Source organism: Engraulis encrasicolus, chromosome 8, assembly GCF_034702125.1.
Source record: "Engraulis encrasicolus isolate BLACKSEA-1 chromosome 8, IST_EnEncr_1.0, whole genome shotgun sequence".
Taxonomy (NCBI): Eukaryota; Metazoa; Chordata; class Actinopteri; order Clupeiformes; family Engraulidae; genus Engraulis; species Engraulis encrasicolus.
Window position 1 is genome coordinate 33,319,288 of NC_085864.1, and position 14,890 is coordinate 33,334,177.

The following is a 14,890-nucleotide window of genomic DNA, read 5'->3' on the forward strand; positions in this document are numbered from 1 at the left end:
TGTGTGTGTGTGTGTGTGTGTGTGTGTGTGTGTGCGTGTGTGTGTGCATGTGTGTGCGTGCGTGTGTGTTCGTGTGTATGTGCGAGTGTACTGTGTAGTTGTGTATTGTCTCTGTTGTGTAAAATGAGAGTCTAGCTGTCAACAAAGGTTAGGTAGTCATCCTAGACATGGGTATTGCATGAGTATTGCGGGATCATCTCCACCGAATGGGATGGAAAAAAAGCTTTTTCGCCATAAGGTTCTACATAGTACATAGCACTGTGTGTCTTTCTCTCCTCTGTCCGAGTCCTTCTATTCTGCGCCTTGGGGAGAGGAGGAGGGGAGGGGAGGGGGGGAAGGGGTCCACCATCGGGACATGGTGGCCATTAAGCTCTGTTGTCCTCCATCGTGTTGGCCGATCCATTATTGGTCTCGCTGCCCCCTCTTTCCTCCACCACCTCCCCCTGCAGCCCAAGTCCCTGTCCCTGTCCCTTGTTCTCCCTCTCCTCCCGGTCCTCCCGCTCCACCCTCTCCTCCCCCTCCTCATCCTCCTCCACCATGGTGGTGGTGATCCTCAGCCTCAGCTCTTCGTCCTCCTCCGTGGTGCTGATAAGCTGATGGTGGTGGTGGTCACGCTGGTGCTGGGGGTGGGGGTTCCCTCCCCGCAGAAGAGCCGGGTGACACAGATTCAGATACTGGTTCTGGTCCACCAAGTTGAGGTTGAGACTGAGGTTCTGGGAGGGGTGCTGATTGTGATCCAGGTCCTGGTTGAGGTTGAGGTTCTCCGGGTGGTTCTGCTGCTCCTGCTCCTGCTCCTGCTCCTGGCCCCCCCGCGTAGTAGTGGTGGTGGGTCCTCCTCCCTGGGGCTGGGAGGGCTGGGAGGGATCGGAGGGCGAGAGCAGCGAGACCTGGGGCAGCAGCTGGCTGTCCTTGAGGCGGCCGGCCAGCTCCCTGGCGCTGCAGGAAGGCGTGCAGGTCTCGTAGATGTCGTGGAAGTTGTTGTAGTCCACCTCGTAGAAGCCCTTCTCCAGCGAGAGCACCGGCGTGAAGCGGTAGCCCCACAGCACCTCCGTGTCCAGGTAGGAGCTGCGGGCCTGGCAGGTCATCCCTGTAGGGAGGAGGGAGGAGGGAGGGTGGAGGGCAGCAGAGAAGAGAGGAGAAATGATTAATGTCTTGTAGTAGAGTGGATGAATGACTCCATCGTTCACTTCGTATTGAAACCATGAACATTGGTAGGGCTACTACACATCCGTCGCCAAAGACAGCCAAGCGTCAGCCAAGCATCAGCCTGGCACATCCTTGTAGGAGGGGGAGGGGTGTGGAAGGTGGAGGGTGGGGGTGGAGGTTAGGTAGGTCACAGAAACGACACACACAAGCACGTACACATGCACACACACACACGCACGCACGCACGCTCGCACACACAGACACAGGTGTATACACAAATCATTCAAGGACAACATACAGGGAAAGAAGGGGGAGGGGGACAAGAGAGGAGAAATGATTAATGTCTTGTAGTAGAGTGGATGCATGACTCCATCGTTCACTTCGTATTTAAATAATTGAACATTCGTATGGCTACACATATCCTTCTTTATTGGCTTATTAATATAAAATATGGAGCCGTCGCCAAAGATGCTGAATTATCAAGATGGCCGCCAAATCAAATATGGCCTACCCGTACAGATGAAAATTGGTACACGTTTACTTGCCTGACTTCCACCATCTGCAGCCAGATAACGCAAGTCAGGTAACGCATTTACTTCTTGATGCTGATTAAGGCAACATGAAAACAAGTCCGACAGAAGTCCGACAGGCGGACAAAGATGCATACGTCTATGCACTGCCGCCTTGTGGACACAGGAGGGCATAACAATTTAAGAATGCGTTTCAGATCGACAGATAGACTGACGGACGGACATACCCTCTTATAGAGATGCTAAAAGGGATCTAAAAATCCAAATTTGTCCTTTTCCCTTCCAAGATTCAAGGACAAGAATCAGGGAATAGATCACACAATTTTTTTTCTTCTTTCTTTTTCTTCTCTTTTTAGTCATACATCGTAGGGTCAGACAGACGTTTCAGCTGCAAGAGCCGTCATCAGTGTCACTGAAGGCTTTTGCAGCTGAAACGTCTGTCTGACCCTGTGATGTGTGACTAGTAAGAAAAGAAAAAGAGAGAAGAAAAAAAACTGAAAGCAATCTCTTCCCTAATTGGTTGATTCCTTCAGGAACAAGACGGTAGAACGCGATATGTGGAACATAATCCTTCCAAGATTCACCAATACTGCTGTACCCAACGAGAACGCAGTAACTGCATATCTGGTCGAAATTGAGTTTAGATAAGAAATGGGCTTTAAACTACCTCCTCTGTCTTGTGTCAAAAAACTTTGGTCCAACATTGTCCCGTTTTAGAGAAAAATTATGTTGAAAGTGCAAAAACTACAAAAAGGAAATTACTGTGGTTTTAAGAGGTTACGTTGTACAAGCCAAAAACACAGTAAGTCACGTGTAGTTACTGCACTTTAAAACAGTGGTTTGGGAGTAGACAGTAATACCAGCCAAGAACGCAGTAACTCCATTTTCTGTGGCAGTAATACCAGCCAAGAACACAGTAACTCCATTTTTGTGGCAGTAATACCAGCCAAGAACGCAGTAACTCCATTTTCTGTGGCAGTAATACCAGCCAAGAACGCAGTAACTCCATTTTCTGTGGCAGTAATACCAGCCAANAACGCAGTAACTCCATTTTTTATGGCAGTAATACCAGCCAAGAACGCAGTAACTCCATTTTCTGTGGCAGTAATACCAGCCAAGAACACAGTAACTCCATTTTTGTGGTGAAAAGACACATGAATGTCGCTTTTTCGTTTTTCTGTGTGTGTGCATTTGATTTCTATCCTAAAAAAGTATTACAAGGAAGTCTCTCCACCACTTTACCGAAAACAGTCTTCGGGCCAGATAGCAAACTTTGAAGCCTTTTTTCTCAGTTCGCCAGGAATCCGAGTTACTGCGTTCTTGTTTTGTACGGCAGAATAGCCTGACGATGTTGCAGCACACTTACAGCAGCACTGACAAGAGCCCCTGAAGACCACCTCACCACACTGGCTGACTGCGAGATGAACAGCTGTCAAGTCAAGCGAGCTTCGTAAAACATTCATGGTCTGTCAGGGAGCCATGCTTTATGACAGAGTAATGCCACGACGGCTAAAATGATTGACGTGAAAAATGTCACGCCAGATTGATAGACGCATCGGTAGACCCAGAGCGCCGGCATAAAAACGACAAGATTCATTGATTGATTTATAATTTAAGACGTGTCACGCCTTATATACTAAAAGTATTTCAAAACAAATAAATTATGCATGTAATCAATAGATTTGCATCGGCAGAAGACCTGATTTGAGAACAACGATGGAGGCTGTAGATAAATGATATGTGGGCTATTTGCTCCGCTCAGAGATAGTTAAAGAAAAAAAATATCTGAAATAGCTTGCTAGTACCAATCGCCCTGCCTTTTTTAAAACGGAATCAATTAGATAGCGGAAACGGCGGGAAAAAAAATCCATCTGGGGACCTAGTCATTTGCAGCACAGGAACAGTGAATGAACTAGGAACCCCTCAGGAATGCCTTGTATTAGTGTGTGTGTGTGTGTGTGTGTGTGTGTGTGTGTGTGTGTGTGTGTGTGTGTGTGTGTGTGTGTGTGTGTGTGTGTGTGTGTGTGTGTGTGTGCGTGCGCGTGCTGATTAGAGGAGTATGAGTACTTATTGATTTGTTTCTGCCGATGGATGTATGTGCTGACGAGACTCCATTTCAGGCTTGGAAAAGAACTATTCCGATACGATTTGTTCCCCTTGTGTCTCCAGGGCCCATAGGAAATGTGAGGGAATCACATTTCATTAAGCCCATACGCCTATGTTGGTTTTTCTCTAAACTGCATTGTTATTAAATGTGCAAAGTCCAATTTCTTCTGCATAATCTTATATTCGTGAATACTGTAGGCCTACGTGTGGATGCCACTGTGACTGAGAATGGCTTTGCAGTCTGCACAGTAAAAGCGCAGTGCAAATTAAACTCTTAGTGATTTCATTTAACATCTTCTAGAGTCTATTTCAGGCGTGGGGAACGTTTTTCATTTGAGGGGCCACTTCAAACTCCTCCAAGGGCAGTAAAAGTCCTCCGAGAGCCGTACTATCAAGTCAAGTCAAGTCAAGACAATGAACCCAAATAGACACATGAACTATGAATACTATGAACACAAAACAAGATTTCCCTCTTCTCCTTAGGCCTATATTGAAGGCAGTCACCTTTACAACAGACCCCACCTTCTCTAAGTCCCCTGAACATAACTTAGGCTAATTGTATTTCAAATGTAATTTCTAAAATTCCTTTACAAAATATGCCATATTTCATGTGAACCTGAATAACATTAAAATGATATCGTGGGCCACATAAAACGGCCTTAAAGGCTGGAAATGGCCCTCGAAACATAGGTTCCCCACCCCTGGTCTATTTGGTTTCAGAGTACTCTGTCTGTGTTGAATTAGGCTATGCCGTGTCCAGACCAAGAGCGAACAGAGCTGCCTGGCAGCGTGGGTAACAGAAGAAGTTTTGCCTTGAATTTGCTGTATTCGCTGCAGACGCAGCATTGACATGTTTGATTTAGATCAGGGATGGGCAACTGGAGGCCCGGGGGCCACATGTGGCCCTCCTCCTCACTCAGTGTGGCCCTTACATAGATAAAACATGACCTTAAAAAATAATGAGCAGATTTTTTTTAAACCACTACTGAATTAATTCATTGTAATTATACTGTTGACCAATAGAGAACACTCCTATTTGTTCCAAACAATAATAATCAGTGAGCAACCAAATGCACCTTAAACTCTTGCAGTCAGATCCGTGATCATGTGGCCCTCCGATGGTGGTGATCATGTGGCCCTCCGATGGTGGTGATAAAAAAATGTGGCCCTCTTTATCATGAAAGTTGCCCATCCCTGATTTAGATAATCACATAACAGCTCTGGCTTGACAGCCTGGGACATTTGGAGATGTGAACATTCCAATTGGTTTTCGCCGAATTGCGTCATAGCTCATTACCATAAGATAAGATGACTTTTAATCGTTAAAATTAGCTTTGATCGATAAGTTTGCTTTGCTCCTAGCGAATTCGCTTGGGTAGCGCTGGTCACGTGCCCTCCATAGAGAAATAATGCCTCCCGTCGCTTCGTTCGCTCTTGGTCTGGACACGGCATTACGAGTAATGGCCTGTGTACATCAGGCGCTACCTACGCAACCCAGGTAGCTGGGATGGTTGAAGAAGTTTTGCCAAGAATTAGTTTTATTCGCTCTGGACGCTGCACTGACATGTTTGATTCAGCTAATCACATAACGGCTCTGTCTTGACAGCCTGGGACTTTCCTCGATATGAACGTTCCAATTGGTTTTCGTCGAATCGTGTCATAGCGAATTCGCTTAAAGTGTTTATGAAACGAAAACAAACGGTCATTCCCATTAAAGCCTTGTTTTTTCTGATAGCATCGATGAGACTTTGAACCCAATCATCCTGGAGGAACTTGTGAAAATGGCAACTCAAAGTGTGAATTCTGTGAAATTTGGTGTGACTAATGAGCTAGGCTGTGACATCAAAGAGGGGAGTCCCTGGTTTGCTAGTATAGTGATCTGAGAAAACAACACACATTTGATGGACCCACATCTTATAAAGCAGGGGTCGGGAACCTTTTTGGTGGAGAGAGCCATAAACGCCCATTTTTAAAAAAATATTTTTTGTGAGAGCCATACCATTTTCGCCATTATTTCTAATGCTAATTGTCATGCACAGAAGGGAATAAAAGTAACGCTTGCATTGGGGACAAGAAGGGAGAGCTAACGAAAGAAGAACTAAAACTACTTGTAGATGTGCTGATGTGCATTTAAGAAGCCACGCGCATGCATTACCTTTAGTTTCTATCTTTTATGCATCGGAGTTGCCAATGAGCAATGAGAATGACGGAGGTGCTTCTATTCTAGCCATCAGACAGACACAGGGAAGGTGCATGAGGAGGGAGGAGGGAGGGAGAGAGAACTTCAAGACAGGATGCTCATCTTGGCCGCTGACATAGTTAACATTTTACAGTTGATATGTGGCTGACATGTCTATTTTTAGTAATTCGCGAAAATGCCCTACAAAGCGCGTCCCTTACCGACATGCGTCCCCAATACAGAACGCATGATTTAACCGCCAAATAGGCTACGACAGGGCGATTCCGTATTTCAAGGGACGAATGGCAACCCTACGTTTGCCTTCGCATTGTGGCACCAGTTATCTCGCAATCACACTAAACTGGGAAAGACTTACGTCAGTTGATTCAGCAAAAGTTCTTCCTGTAATCGAGAGAGAAGTACAGCGCTGCATTTATATCCCTCACTTGCGTTTCCTCCACTTGATTTGCCATCATAATGGCACGGTCGTGAACAGTTTCTTTGTTTTGGATACAACCGTTAGCCAGCTGAACTTTAGGTAAAGCATTACGGATGGAATGTTATCTCACACGACACGACCCAGCGCTGGCACGGCATTGTCCAATAAAAAAACGCGTTTTTCATATCTGTACAGTAGCCTTCGTCGAAGGCCTGTGCTTGGCTCAGCTGATCGGACCTGGGATGGATTAAATGCGCGATCATACTTTATATTTTGAATATTATCTTAACTTTTCGATTTCAGTAGGTCCATTTTTAATTTAGTGCCGTAACAAAATTATTCATGGCTTATTGAGTAAACAAATGACAGGTTTGTCCGAGAGCCACATGCAGTTCCCAAAAGAGCCACATGTGGCTCGCGAGCCATAGGTTCCCGACCCCTGTTACAAAGGAACCAAAATTCTGATACAAACATCAGCGTGTCGAAAAACCACACATCCAACCTCATGAGAAGAAAAAAACAGCAGCACAAATCTATTTCAGAGGCACTGATACATCTGCAGAAAGTGACATGTCTGACAGGCGAAGTGACGATTGTTGACATAGCCTGACAGTTCGTTTTGTTTATGGTTACGGTTGCTAAGGGCGCTTTGCCATGACCCACAGATGACATGGCGTGTGTATTTGTTGACAAATGGGGGGCATTTTGATTCAATTGCGCGATATAGTGTGATTGAAATGCATGTAGGCTACATGCAAAAATATCATCAACTAGAGAAAAAACGGAGGTATTAGGCTGTTGGAAAAACGCCCTATATAGCCTGAGTCCTCAGCATATTTTTTAGCGTTTATCATTATTATTATTTTTTGTGCTCAAAGTCACAGGCGCCGCGTGTCCCTCAGCCGGACTCTGAGGACGAGGTGTGTCCAAACGTCAGCCACACGTGCACCACAACACTAAAAACAAACAATCAACGCTTCAAAGTAGGCCTACGCTATGTGCATCTCTGTTTATTCGCTAAGCAGTAGCCCAATCTGTGAGTTGGCTGTCCTCGACTGAGAGCACCACGCTGATGTGCGGATATCCTCCCAAAAACCAATTTATTGACCAGTTGAATGGCAATCAATAAAAAGTGCATATTCCGAGAGCAATTCGCATCGGTTTGGCATGTAATGTGCATTACCCTTTCCTGAAAACAACATACAAAGCAGATGGACAAGGTAAAACGAGTAGCCTAAAAGCAAAGCAGTGCACTCACCTGTCTTCGTGCCCGAGCAGTTACAGGGGCAGTTTTCAGTCTGCACGCCGGCGATGTCAATTGTTGGAACACTGCTTGAGGCAATAGCATTCTTCAGTCCAACCATGCCCGCTACCTCCACATTTGTGGTGAAGCACAAGGGGTGGAAATGTGCCGAGCACAACAGTGACCACGAGCTTGCTTCAAAACCACGCATTGGATCCACAGAGCCCTAGCTTGATTTAGCCTTCTCCTTGTCGGCCACAGTTCCATCATTCTTCACAGAAGGGAACTTGTGCAAAGATATTCCTTCTGTCAAGTAGCCATTTTTGCAGCTGACACCGTTCGGCCCTCCAGCAACACACTGCTTGACACTGCGCTTTGTTTTGGTACTAGCCGCCATTGATCTGAACAAGGTGGAATGAGGTGAACTCACCCCTTCTATGTCACGCATATCATTTGCATAAAATTTGCATGTCACCAAAAAAACACTTTTTGGGAACGTTTTAACATGACTTTTAGGACAAAATATCACCCAGACAATATCCCATTTTATTCACAAGGCTTAGAACTTTCAGAATCTGTCCTGGAAATGGTCAAATTCCTTTACTTTGTTTTCGTTTCATAAACACTTTAAGATTAGCTTGAGTTTAATCGTCAAAATTCGCCCTGGTCACTCAAGAAGCTTCGCTCCTGGCGAATTCGCTCTGGTAGCTTTATTTGCCTTAGAGAAACAATGACTTCCGCCACGCAGGTCGCTTAGTTCATCTTCGATGTACACAGGGCTTAACACTGCTTTTTAAAAGAAAAAACCGTGTGTACACTGCTGTACTGCATGCTCCTACTCAGTCTCTGCAGTGTACACACTGTATGTTTTGCTCTCTTTTGTCTGTAAAGGAACAGATTCAAGGTGGCAAAAGATTGAGAAGCCTCATCATTTCCATATCAGCAAAAACACAACATTGAATAAGACGAGTTTTCCCACTTTCTCCTTTTCCCTTTCTCAGACAGTCAGCCAGTCAGTCAGCTGGTCTGCTGACAAAATTGGAAAAAGCAACCGCTTCCATTCACACTATGCAAATGATCGATTAATTCATTAATTGTTAGTTGATTGACAAGCATTCCCCGAAATCTCAATGCCCCCCCTCCAAAAAAAAAAAAAATGTAATTGATCATTGAGATAAAATTCTGCATTTAAATTAAATCTATTTATATTCTTTAATACAAAGGTGATTTGAATGTTCCCACTATTCACACCCCTCTTCACACTCACTCTTCACATACCCATTTCACCTGGGTCTCTCATTAGTTGAATCAGCAATTAATTGTGATTCATATTAATCGATTAACATTAATCAATTAAAGTCGTTTAATCGATTCACTGTTGACATCCCTAATTCACACTTTGGAGAATTTCAACAGACGTACTGAAGGAAGGAAGGAAGGAAGGAAAGAAGGAAGGAAGGAAGGATGGAATGAAAATTGGTGAGTTTTCCCACTTTCTCCTTTCACTTTCCTTAGTCAATTTCTTGGTCTGCTGTCAGACAACACTAGGAGGAACAACAAGGGCTCCCATTCACTCTTCTTAAGAATTCCGATGGACAAAATGGAGGGAAGAGGACATGTTTCCGGCGTATACTGTATATAGTAGCTGATCGGTAACGCACACACAACAAACGGTGTGCTGTATGCGAACAATCAGCCTGCCTTCCTGTCTCCACTGCACTGTACTGAACCATATCTTCTGAAACACACTACAAAGAACAGCTGAACAGTGTGTCTGAGCCTGTCTGCGTGTCAGCACGGAACCACAGCACAGCACGCATCTGCTCTAAAACGACCACACACACACACACACACACATGCAACAATACCTAACGGTGTGTGAGTGTGTCTGCAGAGCCCTGCGTGCCTGAATATCTTCATAGCAAAACTGCACAGCACGCTATCTTTCCTGAAAGAACAACACACGCATGCACACACACTCTCTCTCTCTCTCTCTCTCTCTCTCTCTCTCTCTCTCTCTCTCTCTCTCTCTCACACACACACACACACACACACGCACACACACGCACCAACACACACACACACACACAATCACACTTCACAAACGGTGCACATGTAAGGACCTGTGTGTGTGTTTTTTTAGTGTGTGTGTGTGTGTTTGTGTGTGTGTGCTTGCGTGCTTGTCTTTTCCGTGCACCGCACCATCTCCTCTGGAACAACAGCGTCTCCGGCATCATCAGACCGCCCCAGCCAGCCTGCCAGCCTGCCAGCGTACACAGCAGTGTGCCGGCTCACTGAGCCCAGTTTCACACTCCAGCTGCACCGGGCCCCCTCTGGCTAACAGAGCATTAATTCACATCCAGGGTGCATCCCAATATGCGACCTTGCTTCCTACACTTGTGCTTGTGGCCTCGCCCCGCCTCCTGGCCCCTCCTCCGTGGAGAAAACAATAAAGTTTCCCAGCTGTCAGCCTAGCCAAAATAATTTTTGGGGGACTATTCTTCATTCATCATCCAGTTTGCAAATGAGAAAATGACTTTACAATTGCGCTTTTACAAGATATTGAATTCATTTTCTGTTGTCAGTGACATCATCATGAGATCACAAGCAGGCAAGTGAGCAAGGGAGGAGGGAAGTCCGCATATTGGACTCCACTCCCAGAGACCAGAGACATCCTCCTGGATGCGGGGCGAGGGAACTAGAGCCTACTACTGAAATAGGTGTGAACTACTGGGCTTTAGGGCAGTTTTTCTCAAACTTTTTCAGACCGAGGACCACTTTGTCCCCCAAAAAGTGTTCAGGGACCCCCTGTCAACTCAATTGACATTTGAGGGTTGCTTATTTGACACGGCTAATTTCAATGCAGATCACTTACTTTTGATTTACATTACAAGCCTGGGGTGAATTTCTCAAAACCGAAGTTGCTTACTACATTGGCTACTTTGTTGTTTTCAATGCATTTTCCCATTGGCAACTACCGAAGTTGCTAACAGGCTAACAACTTCTCTTTTGAGAAACGCACCCCTGTATTATTGTGGTGAAAATAAGACTTTCCATGAGTTTAACTTTGTAATTGTGTTACAAATATAGCCTACTTCTAGCTCGTCTTGGAAAAGTAGAAGTCCACTCGCGGACCACCTGAGCTCTGTCGCGGACCACCAGTGGTCCCCGGACCACACTTTGAGAATCACTGCTTTAGGGTGATGAAAAGGCCAGATATCCACACCACACCAACCTCCAGATAAGGGGTGTAAATCACAGCGTCCATGACGATAAGATTCAATATCGATATCTTATTATTCGATGCGATGTGGATACTTATGAATGCCCCACGATACAATGCAATTCGAGTCAATCGTCAGATTATATCGGGATATATCGATACATTTCGATTATTATTTACACCCCAACCTCCAGATAGCCACACAGTAAATAAAGCAGAGTGTTAGTTCAACATTTAGAGAGTTTACCTATCACCCATAGGGTTGAAATCGTAATTGAATGAGAGCACTGACAGTTGTACATATTCATGACTTTATAAAGTCCTCTTTCCCATAACAGCATAGTGCATTAGTCCCTTCATTTGTCACTGTTTGGTATAGATAGGTAACTTAGAGTTTACTTATCACCCGTAGGGTTGAATTAACACTGCAATTGTGTTGAATTAACACTGTGGCATTTACTGTGCGAGCCCTCCAACCTAACCCTGCAAATACCCACGCCATCAACACTTAGAGAGAAACTACTGGTAACACTTAAGAATAATGGATTCAAAAAAGCATTATAAAGACTTAATAAATAATTAACTATTGATGAACAAAACATTAACAAACGTTTGTAAATGACTAGGAAATATAAGCAAATGCTTGTAAATGACTAGGAAATGCTATGTTAATATTTTATATTTATCAAACATTTACAAGTTGCTTGTAAATGAAAAAAATACTCTGTTATAAGGTGTGTAAAATCTTGCATATATCATTTGTAGATATTTTATAAAGCATTAATAAAACTTAGTTAATAATAAAAACATTGGTTAATGTTTTATTCATCATTAGTTCATTCTTTACTGAGTCTTTACTTAGGAACATTATTATAAAGTGTTACCAAACTACTATACTGTAACAGTGTTACATTTGTCTGTTGAAGTGTTAAAAACCCTCCTGATAGACAAGTGACTAATCAGGGCCGGCCCAAGCCTTCATGGGGCCCTAAGCAAAATATCATCTCCCCCCCCATACCTAGTCCCACCTAGTCCCACCCAGACCTAGCCCATGGCTAGTTTGGCAGTAAGTGGCAGTTGAGAAAGCAATGAGAGGAAAGGGTGGACAGTTAATGGCTTCCTTGGTCTTTGCTGCTCAGAGGGGGCCCTTGGTGGTGTGGGGGCCCTAAGCCACCGCATAGTTCGCTTATGCCTCGGGCCGGCCCTGGACTCCATCCCAACACATTCAATAACTAGGCCTACTGCTTTCCATGCATCATGCCCCTACTGGTACACAGCAAAACTCATAGTTTTAATAATACACTCAGATGGTGGCAACTCAATGCATATAGGCATGTGGACAGGAGGAAGATGAGTTGCTGCAGTTTAAAATGGGCATCACAACGGGGAAGAAAGGTGATTTAAGGGACTCTGAACGTGGCATTGTTGTTGGTGGTTGAAGGAGAGGATTGTGCACATCCCAGGAAAAGGTGCAGGACGAAGTAGTTTTCAAAGTGAGGAGTCCGCACACTTAGAATCCTTTTTGCTGAATTTTATTATTTCTTGGCAGGATTACGTTTCGACCTCAACTGTCTTAATCAGATTCTCCTATTGTTGTTAGTGGTGCCAGACGAGCTGATATACCGTCATATACCAGGCAGTCCACCAAAAAATCCACTACCATTCACCACCCTTCATTCCAACCTATCAGCCTCCAACACTCTCTAACTCTCAAGCACACCACGTACCCACCACACTCCCGCCCACTAGATACCTACCCAACTGTACCAAAAATACTCATCACGCTCACATCCACCAAGTGGGCTAACCACCACCTTTCAGTACTGCAGAGTAGTAGCTGCAGCAGAATGCAGCAAGGTTTTAAAAAAAATATTTTTTAATTAAGTGTATATGTTGAAAAAAATGAAATGAAATAAAGTAATGACTCCTCATACACATCACTGCAGGGTTTCTCAAGTGTGCCAACGTGTTCCTGGAAGTCCACAGGAGTGTGTATGAGGATAATGGAACGAGAGTGAGGAATGTGAAACTGAAAAGGGAGAGAGAGAGAGAGAGAGAGAGAGAGAGAGAGAGAGAGAGAGAGAGAGAAGAAAAAGTGAGTCATATACGGTATAGAGAAAAGCTCTGAGAAAGAGAAAGATAGAGAGAGACGACCTCCTAGAGCAGGGGTCGGGAACCTATGGCTCGCGAGCCACATGTGGCTCTTTTGGGAACTGCATGTGGCTCTCGGACAAACCTGTCATTTGTTTACTCAATAAGCCATGAATAATTTTGTTACGGCACTAAATTAAAAATGGACCTACTGAAATCGAAAAGTTAAGATAATATTCAAAATATAAAGTATGATCGCGCATTTAATCCATCCCAGGTCCGATCAGCTGAGCCAAGCACAGGCCTTCGACGAAGGCTACTGTACAGATATGAAAAACGCGTTTTTTTATTGGACAATGCCGTGCCAGCGCTGGGTCGTGTCGTGTGAGATAACATTCCATCCGTAATGCTTTACCTAAAGTTCAGCTGGCTAACGGTTGTATCCAAAACAAAGAAACTGTTCACGACCGTGCCATTATGATGGCAAATCAAGTGGAGGAAACGCAAGTGAGGGATATAAATGCAGCGCTGTACTTCTCTCTCGATTACAGGAAGAACTTTTGCTGAATCAACTGACGTAAGTCTTTCCCAGTTTAGTGTGATTGCGAGATAACTGGTGCCACAATGCGAAGGCAAACGTAGGGTTGCCATTCGTCCCTTGAAATACGGAATCGCCCTGTAGCCTATTTGGCGGTTAAATCATGCGTTCTGTATTGGGGACGCATGTCGGTAAGGGACGCGCTTTGTAGGGCATTTTCGCGAATTACTAAAAATAGACATGTCAGCCACATATCAACTGTAAAATGTTAACTATGTCAGCGCGACCAAGATGAGCATCCTGTCTTGAAGTTCTCTCTCCCTCCCTCCTCCCTCCTCATGCACCTTCCCTGTGTCTGTCTGATGGCTAGAATAGAAGCACCTCCGTCATTCTCATTGCTCATTGGCAACTCCGATGCATAAAAGATAGAAACTAAAGGTAATGCATGCGCGTGGCTTCTTAAATGCACATCAGCACATCTACAAGTAGTTTTAGTTCTTCTTTCGTTAGCTCTCCCTTCTTGTCCCCAATGCAAGCGTTACTTTTATTCCCTTCTGTGCATGACAATTAGCATTAGAAATAATGGCGAAAATGGTATGGCTCTCACAAAAAATATTTTTTTAAAAATGGGCGTTTATGGCTCTCTCCACCAAAAAGGTTCCCGACCCCTGTACTAGAGAGAGATTGTCAGAATAGGAAAAAAATAAACAGAAAGAGGGACATGTATAGAAACATTCTCAGAGAGAGAGAGAGAGAGAGAGAGAGAGAGAGAGAGAGAGAGAGAGAGAGAGAGAGAGAGAGAGAGAGAGAGAGAGTAAATCTCCTAGAGAAAGTGTGACCAAGTGTGTTTGAGATAATAGCTAGCCACCTTTCAGTAGGCAGTGTTTGCAGAAGGAGCTGCAGACTGCGGCTAAGGTTTTTTTCCGTTAAATAAAGTGTATATACTGAAAAAATAAAATGAAATAAAATAATTACTCCCCATTACTGCAGTGTTTCTGAATTGTGCCAACCTGCGCCTGGAATTCCACAGGAGAATGAGTGTGTGCGTGTTCCACTAGAACGGGGGGAGTGGGAGTGGGAGTGGTGGGGGTGGAGTTTGAAACAGGAAACAAAGAGAGAGAGAGAGAGAGAGAGAGAGGAAGAACAACATAGTCATATAATGTATATACAGAGAGAGAGAGAGAGAGAGAAACTACCTAGCTCATAGAAAGACATAGAAAGAGTGATAGCAGAAGAGGAAGAGAGAGTTAAGCTCCTGGTGAGAGAGAGAGAGAGCGAGAGAGAGAGAGCGAGAGAGAGATCAGCTTCCTAGCACCTAGAAAGGGATAGAATGAGTGATAGCAAAAGAGAAAGAGAGAAAGAGTCCTACTAGAGTCCAGGAGAGCTCCAGGCCAC

The 14,890-nt window shown here is 44.5% G+C and overlaps 1 protein-coding gene across 1 annotated transcript in view; it reads right to left on the reverse strand.

Annotated features, from left to right (window-relative positions):
- Positions 1-365: 365 nt before the first annotated feature.
- kcnj5 (potassium inwardly rectifying channel subfamily J member 5) overlaps positions 366-14,890 on the reverse strand; it is a 60,212-nt gene continuing 45,687 nt past the window's right edge. The window contains exon 5 of the mRNA XM_063204587.1: positions 366-1,087. Coding sequence (XP_063060657.1) covers positions 366-1,087 — 722 coding nt within the window. The remainder of the gene's footprint in view (positions 1,088-14,890) is intronic.